Here is a 17,420-nt window from a genome sequence, read left to right as displayed (position 1 = left end):
TGGTCGACCTCTTGTGGAAGATAATAATATAACATGATATTTCATGACTCTGGATGGCCTTATATCTCTATATGGAGCAAATGAGCTGTTACTTTTTTTAATTTCAAACACAAAACAATTAATAAAAAAAAATTCAAAATATATATATATATTCATATATATATATATATATATATATATATATAAGAGGGACAGATGAGGATTTACTGTATATCAGACCAGAAACAGTTCCTTTATGCTTCATTTTTATTTTATGCTGGTTAGTTTGGGGGAATGACAGTGTATTTTAGTTTAGTTTCCCATGTTGTCCGAGGATAAAAGTCAAACAGCTGTGATACAAAAAAAGTTGTTCTGAATAAAAGCATCTGCTGAACAAATAAATGAAATGTTGATGTTTCTGCTGCACTTAAAAATAATACTCCAGTTATGTTGCTGTATTAAAGTTATATGGATATATTATAGTAGTGATACTGTATATCAGTGTCATTAATGCTGTCATTAATGCTGTAATGTTTGGATTGTTTCTATGAAAATACTGCGGTCATTTTGCACTATTGTGAATAAGTGAATATAAAGATGCTGCATCAGAATGTTTCCACAAATACATCATAGATGGACAGTTCATTAATAAATATACATTTGCTTTAGATAAAATATATATGAAATCATGTAAATTGTTCCATCTCAAAGTTATTTCAGGTTTAAAATTCCCATGTATAATACATTTTTCAGGGTAATATATCAATGAGTTATTAATTATGAGTAAAACTACATTTAAAGAGAAAATTATGTTACAATAATAAATGACACACTTAATATAACAAATATGCAAAAATATTCACTAAATATGGTCACTGATTACACTACCATTTGGGGTAAGACTTTATTTTTATGAAAGAAGTTAATACTTTTATTCATCAAGGATGCATTAAATTGATAAAAAATGACACTAAAGACATTTATGTTACAAAATATTATATTTCAAATAAGTGCTGTTCTTTTGAACTTTCTATTCATCAAAGAATCCTGGAAAATAAAACTTATCACTGTTTTCAACATTGATAATAATCATAAATGTTTCTTGAGCATCAAATCATCATATTAGAATGATTTGTGAAGGATCATGTGACACTGAAGACTGGAGTAATGATGCTGAAAATTCAGCTTTGATCACAGGAATAAATTACACTTTACTATATATCCACATAGAAAACAACGGAGGAGGATTGGGGCCAAGCAATAATAAAAATAATAAAAACATCTCGAGATTAATGTCATAATGCGAGAAAAATCTCGTTAGATTTTGAGAAAAAAAGTCAAAATACAATGTTGAGAATAAACTCATTAAATTTCGAGAATAAAGTTGTTTCGAGAAAAATCGCGTTAAATTTTGAGAAAAAAAGTTGACAAATGTTGAGAATAAACTCATAAAATTTTGAGAACAAAGTCGTGTTTCGAGAAAAATCTCGTAAAATTGTGAGAAAAAAAGTTGAAATAAAATGTTGAGAATGAACTCATTAAATTTCGAGAACAAAGTTGTTTCGTGAAAAATCTCGTTCAATTTTGAGAAAAAAGTCTAAATAAAACGTTGAGAATAAACTCATTAAATGTTGCGAATAAATTTGCTGTTTCGAGAAAAAACGTGTTAAATTTCAAGGAAAAAAAGTCAAAATAAAACATTGAGAATAAACTAATTAAATTTTGCGAATAAAGTCGTTGTGTTTCGAGAAAAAAGTCGAAACTAAATTGAGAATGAACTCGTAATTCTCTTCCGTGGTAAACAGCTGCTATACACTGGAATAATATTTCACTGTTTTCACCGTATTTTTGATCAAATAATTGCAGCCTTGGCCAGAAACATTAAAAAACCCAAACTTTTGAACGCTAGTTTATGAGCTGAAAGAATAATTTTCCTGGAACATTGGCTGATATTAGCAAGCTAGCATTATCACGATCCTTTCCCCCCGCTCTACCTCCAGACGGGTTTGACAGTTTTATCACGCGACCCACGAACGAGCACCGAGTTTTCCGAGCGGGCGGAGCTGCTCTTCCTCAGACGGCCAGCAGGAGTCAGTGATAGCCGGAGCGACGGCGTCACCGGAGACGGTTTTGGGTCGGCTTTAGGCTGGGTTACGGGGGCGACGGCGTTGCGTGTCGCGGACGCCACGGTGTTGCGAGCGAAGCCGAGTGGTTTGATTGAGGAGGAATCGCGCGCAGAGGTCCGAGGCCGCTCGAGTGTAGCGCGACACATCTTCTCCTGCGGCGGCCGAACCGCTTGCTTGGGAACCTGCGTCCTGAGAGGAACAACCTTCCTCAAACACGATGATGAAGATGATGATGGTTTAGCGGAAGATGAAGGTCTGGTTTTAGAGCCGACGGGTCGTTTGCTGCTCGTTTGGATCGATTGTGTTGCTCCGCCGCTGGTTTTGAGTGCCTCGCTTGTACGCTTGACGTTATCTCTAGCTTTATGATCGTCATTCGACACCTCTGATTTTGTCACCTCACCGATTTGTGAGGGGTCAGAGGTCACGACTGGAGTAACTTCTGTATTTCTGAATTGCGTTTGGTCAGTTTTCGGGGATTCCTCGATGGAAAGGCTCTGGTTTTGTATCTCTGGCTCCTCCGTTGTGATGCTGCTGTGTGCGATGGAGAGCGAGTGTATTGGAGGAAGTGAATCTGCTCCACAGGGGTCAAAGGTCATGCTCTTCTGTCGGCGTGATCGACGAGCGCTACCGAAACGCAGTGGTGAACTTTGAGGACTCGTCATCAGCAGCTCCAGAAGCCCCTCCCTCTTTAACGCCACCTCCACGTCTGCTTCGCTATTGGACCGCAGCCCGAAGACTCCGCCCACACCCTCATGCCCCGCCCATGAGTGGCGCTTGTCCTCCGACTCCTTCAGACGCTTGCGCCGAGACTCCTCCCACATTCCTCGCTCCACGTTCTCCTGAGGAAAGAGAAGAAGTCCAGCTGATTAACATAACGAGTTTCAGTCCAAAGTCTAAATTAAAGAAACAGACACGCATATTACAAAGCTGGAATAAACTAAATCAGGGGTTTCAAACCAGGGGGCGCAAGGGAGTGCTAGAGAAGAGAGAAACAATGTACAAATGTAAAAATAAATAAAATAAAATAAATAATTAATATTATTATTATTAAAATAAATAAATTAAAATATTTTAACAAATTATATTTAAATAAATATAAAAATAAATGATTAAATAAATACAAATAATTATATTCAAATAAATAATATATTTATAGTAAAATAAATGCATAAATAGATTAAATAAAAAATGAAATGTTATACGTAAATTATACAATTATATGAAAATAAATGTATAGTTAGATTAAAATAAATAAATAAATATGATTAAAATAAATAAAAGATATTTTTTTAATTTGTATTTAAATAAATAAATATAAAAATAAATAATTGATTAAATAACAAATGAATAAATAAATTATATGAAAATAAATAAAACAATTGTAGTAAAAATAAATGCATAAAAAATTAATTTTTTAAAGATATATAAATTATAAAATTATATGAAAATAAATAAATAGATTAAAATAAATAAATATGTAGAAAACAAATATTTTAAATTGGTTTAAATTAAATCATTTAAACTGGGACTTTAAACATGAAAATGCCATGCACGGTAAGACATTTTATTTTAGATGTGTTTTACCTGAACTGCTTTTTTGAATTTGGAGCAGAAATTCTGGAAAATTCGTAAGCACTCGTCCAGCCTGAAGACGTCTTTGTCTTCGCAGAAGAAATCGATCAGAGCGTCTCCTTCCCTCTGAAGCTCATCAATCCTGATCCTCAAATCCTCCAGAGCTTCAGCAGCGCTCTGAAACAGTGGGACAGTCGAATACAAATACACTTAAAATCAGATGCAAACGTCACAGAGAGGCAGGTCAAGGGTCAGAGGTCAGAGGTCACCTTTAGTAAGGACTGCAGCTGCACCAGGAGCTCGTCATCTGTGTGGATTTGCTGCTCTAAATGATCAACTCTTCTGGTCAGAGACTGAAACTCTACATGGATGCTTTCAACACACACTCTACACACACACACACACACACACACACACACACAGGTTTGAACACAGACTTCCATTGTTTCTCTACAGGTTAATGATACTTTATGATATAATTCTGTTGTGTTTTTGTAATTATTATTAGTTTCTTTTTAACAGTTTCCACTGATTGGTTCTCACCGAGCTGCTTGCTGAACATGCAGAAGTTTCTCTGGAAACATGAGCAGATCTTTCTTCTGAGCCTCCTGTTAAAGTCACACAAATGTGTGTTTCACTTCACTGAGATGCTCTCTGACCTTTGTGTCATGAAAGAACACGTGTGTATGTTGTGTGTCACACTATAAACCGACACACATACCAGAGCGACGAAGTGCAGCAGGTTCATTCCAGGTTTGTTGGCTTTAGTATCGGCCAGAGACAGCAGAGAGGAGAGTCTGAAGCCCACGGCATTACCAGCAGACCCACCCTGAGAGATGGAGGGATGGATGGATGGATGGATGGATAGATAGAGAGAGAGAGAGAGAGAGAGAGAGAGAGAGAGAGAGAGAGAGTAGAGAGAGAGTAGAGAGAGAGAGAGTAGATAGAGAGTAGATAGTCAGTTCATGCATTTAATGCGATAAAACCAAACACTCATTTCATTTTCATAAAATGTCTGTTTTCAAGGGTTTTCGAGAACTTCAATTTCAAAAAGTGAAATTCAAGTACTTCAAGAACTTTAAGTAAATATTCCCTGCAATATTCCCATAAAAAAATAAAAAAATAAAAGGTTATTAAATACGGTTAATAAATAATATTTTCCCCACACCCCCCATTTTGGCAAGTGGGACATAAATGACACCCACAATAAAGGGGTTGCTGCTCATAGACACAAACCCAACATATATTCCTGAAGGCCAACACTTCAGAGGTTACAGTTCAAGACAAGATATTAAGAATATATTTTAAATGCATAAGAATATTATGTGGCTGTCGTGTAGCAGCTTGTCTGCTCATGCTTCATCTCAAATCTGAGGATTGTATCTCTAAAACTAAGAATTTTATGAAACATTTTCTAAGACCATGTCATGTGTGTTTCTAAAGAAGGCTGATAAAGGCTAATAGAATAAGTGTTCAGTCTAGTGTCTATGTCTAGTGTGGCGAACTCACACTTTCATGTTTCTATTGTTCTCACAGCGCTGTCACGGGACGTAATCGCCATTATTCTATTCTCATTATTCTCATGTTTTTATTCAGCCGCTGTTAGCCTTTATTCTGGCGTTATGGCGTTCACATCCACATCGCTTTGATCCAAATATACATTTACACACCTATTATAAACAGTCTTTCTAGAAAACAAAACAAACTTTTCTTGACAAAATACATCATGAAATATAACATTAGAGCTACAATTAGCATTAAGCTACATAAGACAATTTAAACGTTTAAGCCTATGCTTTTACTCAAAACTCACTTTAAACCACCAATGTGTGTTTGTAATAACTTCCAGTTGCGATCTAATGTGGGTTTTGGCCATCTTATGTTGATGAAATATGTTATTAATAGCCTTATATAAGAATCGCTGCACTTGTTTAGCATTTCCCATGTAATCCTTTATTGTTATGAAAAAAAGCCAAATCCAAAACCTTCACTATCTTAATCGTGTGCTTATAAAGCTTCATGTTTCACGTGTAGAAACATTTCTCTGGGTTTCTTTTTTTACGGAAGAGCCTCTAATGCTCATCAGATCGCGTAAATCAGAGAAAAATTTATAGAAATGATGATTCTGTTTAAAAAAATTATGAAGTAAACGTGTATATAATATTAACCAGATATGAGCACTTTTGGACTAAGAAGAGCCCTAAACCGGAAACAGTGGCGGTTCTAGAGGGGGCGGGGGGGCCAGTGCCCCCGTGTCACCAAGCTTGGCCCCCCCTCTGGCCCCCCTAAATTTGGAATCGTAAAATCACACCAAACAACTGCGCATTTTATCAGTTGCGGTGCCTTCATCTATAGGCTACACTGCAGCACGACGTATATTCACATCAAATGTTAACGCAGAGGAACGGGACACTGCAGTTCACAAAAGTTCATTATTTGCATGTGCTTTAAAGCCTTGCCGGTTAAACATGTCATTCGCTGCTGATGCGCTGTTCAAATATGCGCTTTACTGAGCACGTACTCGACGCGCACATGCACTAAAAGCCTGTTACTGGACTAAGTTATCTTTTGAGTCTTATATTGCGCTAATACTGTCCAATACAGACAATGTTTACATAAACAAAGTTGGTTATGTCTAAAGTGAAAGTAAACAGAGAAAATTAATTAAAATCTGCTTGTCATATGCGTGTATAGACGCGTCGCGTGCAGTTCTTAAAGAGACAGTAGCCCTAATAATAAACATGCTGCCGCTTGTCCTTAAAGAGATAGTTCACCCAAAACCAAACAGTTGCTGGTCCCCATTGACTTCCATACATAGTAGGAAAAAATATATACTATGGAAGTCACAGGGGTACATCAACTGTTTGGTTACTCACATTCTTTCAAATAACGTTTATTTTCAACAGAAGAAAGAAACTTATTCAGGTTTAAAACAACTTAAGAGAGTAAATTATGACTTTTTGGGGGGAGAACTATCCCTTTAATGTTAATAAAACAACAAAACACACAGAGGTAATCATTCACTGCTCTTGACTGAGAACTTTAAGTCTGTTGTGTTTTATTTTCATATGTGTTCATTTAATTACTTTCTTCAATTCTACTGTTAAATACACCTATAGCTGAAAAAATAAAGCACTGTTTATTTCATTTGTATATTAAGTTGTGTATGTGTAATATGTATCTCTGTTCTTAATTTTTATAACAAAGAAAATAGTGACAAAGATTTTTATTTTCGCCACTTTGGCCTAAATGTCTGCCATTCTTTTTTATTTTATATTTTGTTACCTATATTTTGTTACCTATAAGGCTTTGGTTTTAAAATAGGGACATTAGTTTGGCTGTAATGCTCAATCACATGCAAAATAGTAAAACCAACATGAAATAAGAATCGTGATAAAATCGTGATTTTCCTGAAAAAAAAACAATTTTGTGATATGATATTATTGCCATATCGCCCACCCCAGGTGTAAAAAAGTGCCTAGATGTGCTTAGATGCTAAAAATGTGTTATTATTGATCATTATATCACACTACAATTAAACATAATGAAACATTCATTTGAATTGAAATTGTTTTATTAGCTTAGCTAATATAATTTATTAGCTTTTTCTAGAGATTGCAGTCATGCATGACATGGTGAAAAATGACATAATACTGAAAATAGGTTAAGATGAATGTTAAAGGTGTGCCCCCTAAAAGCACAAGTGGCCCCTGCCTGGCCCCCCCCAGTTACTGTGGTCTAGAACCGCCACTGGGAGCAGACCTGACTAAATATGAATGTGTGTTGTTATTCTATTCAAAATATCAAAAATTACAGATTGATTATTTTGCACTCCTCATATAAATTAAGAAATTAATATCACTGCAACCTATAAACAGTTATTTATATATATATTTATCATAAACAGTGGTCAAATATCGGAGTTGGAGTCTTTAATCTTTCTTATGACACTCAGTTTGTCCAGATCAAGTAAGAGTTTGATGTTTTACTACAATAACTATAATAATCTGGGGCCGTTTGCAATCTGTGAACCTAAAGGGGTTAAATATGTTATTATGCTTACTTTGTTAATGTTGAATGTTGAATGTTTACTGTTTTACCTGTTGTTGTTGTTGTTTTTTTCGTTTTTGGTTTTGCATAGTGCGATTTTTGGGGAATTGAACTGAAACCAAATGGGGTTAATAAGACCCAGAACATAACGATCATACCCAGAGTTAAACTTAATACAAACATCGTTTTACTGTAGATGTAGTTGTGCTTGTAGCATTCCTGTAGTTCAAACAGTAAATGATGGCGCTTGCTACGCCAAGGTCATGGGTTCGATTCCCAGGGAATGCATGAACTGATTAAGGGCCCTATTTTAACGATCTGAAACGCAAGTATCAAGTGCGAAACGCAAGTAACTTTGTGGGCGGGTCTCGGGTGCTGTTGCTATTATACCGGCGGGATAAATGACTCTTGCGCTCGACTCAAATCTAAAATGTGTTGGTCTGAAGTCGCTTCATTACTCATAGGTGTGGTTTGGGCGTAACGTGAAATAAACCAATCAGAGCGACATCTCACATTCCCTTTAAGAGCAGGCGCGCTTGTTCCATGGCGGATTGCTATTATAACGGGGGATTTGCCAGACTCACGCCAGGTGCGGTTCACAGCCGAGGAGACCGACGTTCTCGTCAGGGCCGTAAAACACAGAGAAGTGACATTGGGGATGGAGAAACACACCCAAATTAGCTTCGGTTAAACAGGCGTATGATAATTGTGGTAAATGTGTAAGCTAGATTTATGCCTATTTTCCACATCTTCATGGACACCACAATCATTTCCCTCGTGTGGAATATTTTTCCTTGTAATAATGTATGGTTTTCTAAAAATGTGAACTGCTGCGTCTGTGTAGATGAGAGAATCAAAGTGTGTGTGCGTTGTGCACACGCTACATTATGGCCAAGCATGCGCCCTTAAAATAGCATCTGAATAACACCCACTGACTTTAGACTAGGTTTTTCCTGGTCAGTGGCGGAATTGTTTTCTGAAACTGCAAAATAGCACCAGGGAACGTTTGCGCTGGAACACGCCTCCTCTTTTCGCTGAACCGCCCCCGGGAGCGCAAGTTCATTCCCTAATTTACCGACGTGCATCTGTGGAGGGAAAAGTCTGCTGTGCGTCGGGTGCAAAATAGGAATGACACATGCGTCATGTACAAAGTCAATTGCGCTGGGTGTGAGATAGGGCCCAATATGTGTAAATCGCTGCGGAATGCATAGATGTGAATGGACTCTCTTTATCAGTAGCTTGTAATTTGACTAATTATTAACTACCTTTATTCAACACAAGCGTGAAGGTGTAAATGCGTAAGAGTTCGTGACGTACAGCATTCATGATGTTTCCAGCTTGCAGCACTAAATGAAGGACATTGTGAAGCTCCTCACAGCTCAACAGCTCTGTAAAATAAAAGATTAAAAGTATTTAGTGTTTATAAACGTCACAGTGTTTAGAAATTAAGGACAGAGTTGTTAATCACCGTTAATGGCGGTCTGGACGATGGCGATGTCGTGTTTCATGACTGTGTATGAAGGGAAAAGCTCTTCCTTTAGCAGCAGAGCCTTGAGACGGACCTCATACCTGCAGAAACACAGAAGAACCAGCTTAATGAAGATCTGGACCTGATCACGGTCTTCTTTCTCAGACGCTGTTTTCACTGTACCTGGGTAAACGGATGAGCTGATATATGAAGGCATCAGGCAGCGGCAGGTCTTTGGGGTTTCCACTGAACATCTGTAGATTCTTCACCTGTCAATCAACCAATCAATCAATCAATCAATCAATCAAAACGCAACAATCTGCTCAATCAGCGGTGTCTTTACCTCGTCGTCCTCGGGCAGGAGCTTCAGCAGCTCTTGGAGAGACTCCACACTGAAGACGCCCGTGTTTCCATGAAGAATATCATCCAGAAGACATTCGCTGGACCTGGACATACAGAGCCATGAAGAATGAGTGAGAGTGAAGGAACGAAACACACACCGTCACACACACACACGCTCGGGTCTTACTTTTTGAAGTGTTTGAGGAAAATGGAGATATTCAAGCTTCTCTTGGAGTCCAGGATGGTAATCTAGAGACAAACACACGAAGGAAAGCGGAGCGTGGGTGGAAGAAGGATAAATTACAAGTGTCATGTGATCTACTACGCGAGTCTTTAGAATGCAGTTCAGTCAGCTAAGAGAAGATATTTTGCTGATCTAATCTTTAGGTACCACAGTACTCATAATATTTTATTCAATACTATCAATTCAGTGCTAAATCCCACGACTACATGTCCTGTTTTGTCCACCATCACATGTTTGTCATGTATCATCAACTGATGATATTAGGCCACAAGCTGTCCCTGGTTCATATGATCCCACGGTCAGTGTTGGGAAAGTTCACTTTCTACATGAACTATTTCAAAATTCCGTTCACAAATTTTAAAATGAACTAGTTCAGTTCATAGTTCATACTTCAAAATTTTGAACTAAGTTCACAGTTCCAAAAATGAACTAGTTCATAGTTCTTTTTTCCCATATGTTGCTACGAGCTATTATTTTTCAAAATTATTTCCACAGCCCATACAGATCCACAGACAGCAATTATTAAAAACGTGCTGCTTGAATGGTCTTTTTTAATGAGGAATTATTAAAAGGAAAACAGGACAGTAGTCCTTAAGGTGCAAATGTTTTTCAATTTTTCAAAGTACATACTAAAAAGGAATACTGGAATCCTGGAAAAATATACCAGGCAGGTTCAACAAGTGCGGATTTTCTTTTCCTTTCAAAGTTTGCACAGAAATGTACGATTTTTCCCAATCCTCACAACCTTGTCATAAAACTCGTTTAAATGATCATACGACGCCTCCTTGCTGCTTTGCCGCGATGTCGCCTACATGCTGCTTTTTGTTTTGATAACGCATGCGGCGGCGCCACACTGGTGGCTGGTGTTGCCAGACTGGGTGTTTTTTCCGCTACATATTAAAGGTCCCATGACATGCTACTTTTTGTAGGCTTTAATATAGGCTTTAGTGGTCCCTAGTACTGTATCTGAAATCTCTTTCCAAAAATTCAGCCTCAGTGCAGAATTATAGCCACTACAAGCCAGTCCCAGAATGAGCTTCCTTCAGACGGGCCGTTTCGGTGTCTGTAGCTTTAAATACTAATGAGGAGGAGAAAGGCGGAGAAAGGCGGCGCAAGGTGGAGGGTGGGTGTGGCCTTGACCATCTTGCGCAACGGTAACGTGGCGTGCATGTTTACATTGGAAATAGCAATGGCACGAAGACACGCAGTCTTTCAAGCATTTCAGTTTGACCCAGAATCTGATCCAGATGGAGAAGCAACGGATGAAGAAGTTGCAACTCAGCGGCTCCAGCAGGACGTTTCCGAATGGTTAGTTTAAAATATTATGTCTGGATACGGTACTTTATTCGGATGGTTTACAGTTATTATCAAGTAGCTAACGCTAACCTACTGTTGCCTTTTCATGAGAGATCTGTAACGTCTGTATTTATCTTATTACAATTACATCAAGCTCTGCGATCTTGAAATGCGGATATCGCGCGCGCCATATAACCAACAGGAAAACGGTTATCCAAATAACAAAGACGTGTACAACACTCGCGTTACAGTGTGTGTATTCACACACATAAACTGCATAGCTAATGTTACAGCCACATTCTACGTGTAAAATCTAGGTAACCATAAACAGTAAAGCAACACACTTATATATCATTAGTTGACTTACTTGTCTGAGGTGTGTAGCTGAGCCAAAGAGAGTGATCCAGACTTTAGTTTCAGACGTTCAGCAAGCCCAGCTCTGTATTGACCCTTCGGTGTTCATTTGTACATCCAATTATTGAGCAATTGTTATGCTTCGCTCGCTCAAAAGCCATGATATCTCTCGTGGACAAACTAAAATCGCGCGCGCGCGTTCCTACTTCCTAGCGCATTTTCTCATGGGCGGAAAATATTCTCTGGGCGGACAAAGCAGAGACAGGGGAGGTAACATTTCCTCCTTATGACGTCATAAGGAGGAGATTCAAGATCAGCGCGTATGAGCCTCCATTTTCTCAAAGGCAGAGAAAGATAGAAAAAGCTCGATTTACACCGATTGAAATTTTTAGAAACTTGGGGACCATATACAGGCTAGGGGAACTCATATTAATGTTAAAAAACCTCAGAAAGTGAAAATTTCATGTCATGGGACCTTTAAGGCCGGTTTACGGTGTGTTTTAGCCGGGTTTTCGCCTGGAAGGCTCTACAGAAATCGTGCAGAAGAGAGCGTGCTGTTCACAGACACCAGAATGAACGAGTTCACAGTAACGTTCATCAGGCAGTATTATGGTACGTTCAGTTCACGTTCGCCCAAAATATGAACGAGTTCATGAACTATCGTTCAATGAACGCGTTCAGGCACAACAGTGCCCACGGTTACTTGTGTCACCTCTGCTGTGTTTGATACATTTTCACCCATTTCTTTTCATTCTTTAGCTGAGGAAGTTGGGCAGTTAAAACCTACAAATTGTGGTCGATATGTTATTCTATCTAGATTAGTTAAGCAGACTTTTGATATTATTGGTCCTGATATATTGACTTATAATTAATAGAAGTCTCGAAACAGCAGTAGTTCCAATGGATTTTAAGCATGCTATTGTTCAGCCTCTTTAGTTTAGAAAACAAAAACAAATTTAGATCCAAATATTTTATCTAATTACAGGCCTATTTCTAAACTGCCATTTTTATCTAAACTTCTTGAAAAAAGTCGCATTAAATAAACCAGCTGCACACTTTTCTAGCTCAAAATGATTTTAACGGAATTTTTACGAGATTTTTGAAAACGTTCAGTCAGGGTTCAGATCGAATCATAGTACAGAAACGGCCTTGCTGAAAGTCCTAAATGATATCTTGATTGCGACTGATTCTGGCAGCTCAGTGGTTTTAGTTTTACTAGGTTTTAGTGCAGCGTTTGATACCATTGATCACAATATCGAGTCTCCCGCATAGAAAAGACAGGGAATTCTGGGCATGGCACTCCATTGGTTCAAATCCTTCCTTTTTAATAGAACGTTTTCAGTTCATTTTGGTCAATGTTATTCTGAAATGGTCCCATTGTCTAGTGGGGTTCCACAAGGATCCATTCTTGGCCCGCTTTTGTTTTCATTATATTTGCTACCCTTATGTTCTATTTTTCATAAGCATGGAGTGTCCTTTCATTGTTACACAGATGACACTCAGGTGTATTTACCGTTGCGGAATCAGGACAAAAGCTCTTTTGAGTCACTATTGAGATGTTTACAAGAAGTTAAATCTTGGATGTCACAAAATTGTCTGAATTTGAATGAAATAATCTGGTTCGGGGCCCTGACACTCAAAACTCTTTTGACTTGAGTGAGTAAGACCCTTTCTGTAAATCTGTAGTGAAGAACCTTGGTGTCCAATTTGATAGTTAATTGAAATTTGATAAACAGATCAATTCAGTGGTCAAATCTTGTTTCTTCCATTTTAGATCAGTAGCACAGGTTAAACCGTTCTTGTCCTCCAGTGATTTTGAAAGTATTATCCATGATTTTTATTTCTGTTAGACTAGATTATTGTAACTCACTGTATATGTGTGTCAGCCAAGTGCTGTTAAACCCTCTTCAATTGGTTATAAATGTCTGCTAGACTTTTAACAGGGACTCGTAAAAAGCAGCATGTGACCCCGATTTTAGCCTCACTTCATTGGTTGCCTGTGCAGTTCAGAATTGATTTTAAATGATTGATTTTTGTATATAAAGCATTGCATAATTTGGCCCCACCACACTTAGTGCATCTCCTTCATATACATAAACCTTCTAGTTCTCTCAGATCAGCCAATCAGAGGACCAGATTGGAATTGAGTGGTGATGTAGTAGCAGCTCCAGAGCGCTGGGATAATCTACCTCTACATCTTAAACTGGCTCCCTCTTTAGGTTATTTTAAACAAAACCTGAAATTACAAACTTGAATTAGCATTTGGTTCAGTAGGTTAATTGGCAAGATGTTGGTTAATCATTGTTTGTCTGAAAGTACATTTTATTTGTGTAATTTTATTGTGTGATTGTACAGCACATTGGTCAACATTACGTTGTTTTAATTGTGCTTTATAAATAAATTAAATGAAATAAATTTAATTTAAATTTCATATTTTCCGTATTCATTTTAATTTTAGTTCAAGTGTGTTTTTGTCTTTTTTAGTTTTTTGTAAATATGTCCTTGTTTATCTATTTTAGCACTTCAACTTAAACTAAATGAAAATTAGAAATGTTACCTCAGCAATTAGCTTTATTTTTTTTAATATATATATATTTGATTTTATTTCAAGAAAAAGTTCTCTTTGGTTTAGTTTTAGCAGATGACAGTAATAGCCCCGCATCAGACCCGCTGAGGTCAGAGGTGTGTCTGACCTGCTGTCTGAGATCTTTCCCAGAAGCTTTTCCTCGTCGGATACTCTTCCCGCTGGTGGATGACGGCGTGTCCTCGTGTTGTTCGTGTTGTCCGAACAGCTCCTCGATGGCTCTGATGTCGATGTGGAACGGTGTCTCCCTGCTGGGCCGTCCGAGGGTCCACAGGTTCGGCCCGTCGTGCTGTTTGACACGATCTTCAGGAATCGGCTTCCAATAGAAACCTCTCACCCTCCTCTTCCTCTCCGCAGGGATTCCCACAGGCAGGGGCGGAGGAAGGGGAGGAGCCGGGGGTGGGGCGTTGATGGGGGCGTGGCCATGTAATAAGGAAGGAGGGGTCATGAAAACACTAACCCCGCCCTCTTCATCAAAACTCTGGCTCTCATTGGCCAACAAGACACTGCTCATAATAGGAGATGTGGGTGTGGTCAGAAGATGATTGACAGCAGACTGTATGACATCATCAGGGTGTTTCTTAAAGCCACGCCCCCCTGAGATGGATGCTTGAACGCCATCAGAAGCTTCTGTAATAGGAGAATCAACACCAAAAACATTAACGGGATGCAAATCAAACTGTAAATATTCAACTAGATTTTTCCATGTTGACATCCTCTGGCGTTCGTGCACAATTAAACACACTTGAGTGACGATACAAACACACTGAGGACCCAATGAACAACAAACTCATCATTGTTTTATAGAACACTTCCGGTTTTTGCTAAATAATGTACGAGCGCTTACACAAGCAAGAGAAAGAGCATTCATGTCAGTCTGTGCTGGAAACAGCTTTTCCAATAGTTCCTGAAATAGAGTATATAACCTTTTAGGATATTGAGAGATTCATTCAGATATTTAGTCACTATTACGTCCATGTGCTGGCGTCATGTGATCTTTATGAGATGACATCACAGCGTCAGCTGTTTATTAAGGAAAGAAATATCAGTCCATATCAGTTCTTCTGCACACAGCAAATATTTACATATGAACAACCAGAACAATAGAGGCACAACCTCACCTGTCTGTATGGATATTATGCATAACAATCATACAACATTTGTATATGTATACATCAAATGACTTCAGCATCATCAGTGTGTTTCACTAAATCTACTCTTATTGGTGATTAATATGATGTTTCCTTTTTCATTTACTTGTGAAAACCCACAATATCTCAATATAATAACGTTCATAAATATGGCATTATGTTTTATCCATAAGCTGCACTCAGTGGAATGAATCAGACATGATTCAAACAACTATAATCAAGCAGACAAGCTTAAGTAAACTCAACTCGTTTAACAGCTGCATCATGAAGATAACGCTTATATTTAATCTAAGTCCCTCATAAAAACTATGATGCATAAAATACAGTAGTATAATATATTAACAACTGATCAGTGATGAAGAAAATAAGCTTACCTGTATGTGCCAATGAAAATGTTCCTAAAGATTGCTTCAGTCACAGAACTTTAACTGATCATAACTGTAATAAAAATCACCAGATATTTTCATAATTTAATAATTAATTACATTACATTACCTTAATTCCATTAAAAATGGAGGTGAGTGAATTTTCCGTGCGTCCGGTGAGTTTGACAGGAGCTCTCGCGCATGCGCACACCACACCACACCACACGAACAAACACACACACACACACACACACACACACACACACATACTTAAGTTAAACACAATACACTCATATATTTATATTAGTACAGAGTCATCTAAAGCAGAGTAATGGACAACAATCATGGCATAAAATGACGAGACCTGGAAATGTTATAATATTAAAGCAGATGTGTAAACTGTCTCGAGTGTGTATGTGTGTGTGTGTGTGTGTGTGTGTGTGTGTGTGTGTGTGTGTGTGTGTGTGTGTGTGTGTGTGAGACTGATAACAGCTCTGCTCGTCACACCCAGCATCAGTAAACTGTCAGTCCTGCCATTTTCAATGTGTTTTATAGTTTGCATGATTGTTGTACACACAAAATTTGCCAAAGAATGAATACAAATAGTAATTTATAGTTCTGGTCAGAATTATTGGCACCCTTGGTAAATATGAACAAAGAAGCCTGTGAAAATAAATATGTTTTGTAAGTTGGATTTTTTCTTGAAACCCTCCCAAACAACATGTGGTGATGTACAGTAGGTGTTGGCCTTTGTGTTTCCTCATATTTATACTTCTGTGAAACAGGAAGTCATAGCTAGACAATTTCATGTTCCTAGTCACCCTGGTGTGCTAAAAATGTTTTTTTTTAAAATATAAATAAAATAATTTGTTTAGAAATTAAGTAAAAAAAAAAAAAGATAAAATGTTTTTAAGTATTAACACATTTTACAACTTATTTTTGAAACATTATTTGAAAAAATGTGGACATTTTAAATCAACCCAAACAAACACGCCCCTCCGTTCGTTGCTCCGCCCCCAAATGCAAGAGTGGATGTCTATTTACATTGATGAAGCGATGCTTCAGGAAAAATCAAGCGAAGATGACGAAAGAACGACAAGGAAGAACAAAAACTGAACACACAGTAGAGTATAGATACAAGCAAGAGTTTGTTAGTCACCAGCAGCTCCAGACAAACAATGACACTCAAAACTGTCCAGTTACTAGAGCTAACATCACAACAACAGCATTGGTTCTGTGAAACGTTGTGAAACCAATGTTACTCACATATAGAGCAGAAAAAACACAACCTCTCTGTCCATTTTCAGGACGTCCTGCTTCTGTCTCTCCAGCGCTCGAAAGCTTTTCTAATATTAACGATCATAACCCTTCTTCTTCCAGTGATTTTGAGCTTTTCTCTTTTGTAATATCTCTCAGCCATCTCTCTTTCTACAGTCAAATCTCCCTCTTGCTCTCTCTCCTCCTCCATCATGAGTGGACACACCCCCTACTTCTGATTGGCTCACTCTCTCTCCTCCTCCATCATGAGTGGACACACCCCCTACTTCTGATTGGCTCACTCTCTCTCCTCCCCCATCATGAGTGGACATGCCCCCTATCACTGATTGGCTCACCCTCTCTCCTCCCCCATCATGAGTGGACACGCCCCCTACCACTGATTGGCTCACCCTATCTCCTCCCCCCATCATGAGTGGACACACCCCCTACCACTGATTGGCTCACCCTATCTCCTCCCCCATCATGAGTGGACACACCCCCTACCACTGATTGGCTTATCCTCTCTCTTCCCCCATCATGAGTGGACATGCCCCCTACCACTGATTGGCTCACCCTCTCTCCTCCCCCATCATTTGTGGATACGCCCCCTACCACTGATTGGCTCACCCTAT

At 38.3% G+C, this 17,420-nt stretch overlaps 1 protein-coding gene across 4 annotated transcripts; it reads right to left on the bottom strand.

Moving 5' to 3' along the window:
* Positions 1-155: 155 nt before the first annotated feature.
* Positions 156-16,021, bottom strand: LOC309481090 (FH2 domain-containing protein 1). Of its 4 annotated transcripts, none has more exons than XM_082145867.1 (13): positions 15,541-16,021; positions 14,863-14,922; positions 14,125-14,645; positions 9,725-9,786; positions 9,539-9,641; positions 9,379-9,464; positions 9,196-9,296; positions 9,045-9,115; positions 4,399-4,506; positions 4,221-4,285; positions 3,947-4,064; positions 3,690-3,854; positions 156-2,944 (listed from the first exon to the last, which is right to left on the bottom strand). In XM_082145867.1, the coding sequence occupies exons 3-13, from the start codon at positions 14,527-14,529 to the stop codon at positions 1,970-1,972; spliced, it is 2,259 nt and encodes a 752-aa protein (XP_082001993.1). In that variant the 5' UTR covers positions 14,530-14,645; positions 14,863-14,922; positions 15,541-16,021; the 3' UTR covers positions 156-1,969. The 4 variants fall into 4 exon arrangements, with proteins under 4 accessions (XP_082001993.1, XP_082001995.1, XP_082001992.1 ...); XM_082145869.1 differs by having other exon boundaries at positions 15,662-16,021; XM_082145866.1 differs by lacking the exon at positions 14,863-14,922.
* Between the last annotated feature and the right edge of the window lie 1,399 nt (positions 16,022-17,420).

The sequence above is a fragment of the Leuciscus leuciscus genome (genome assembly GCF_965113295.1).
Source record: "Leuciscus leuciscus genome assembly, chromosome: 18".
In the NCBI taxonomy this organism is placed as follows: domain Eukaryota; kingdom Metazoa; phylum Chordata; class Actinopteri; order Cypriniformes; family Leuciscidae; genus Leuciscus; species Leuciscus leuciscus.
The sequence above is the reverse complement of the archived record's forward strand: the minus strand, read 5'-3'. Positions and strand labels throughout refer to the sequence as shown.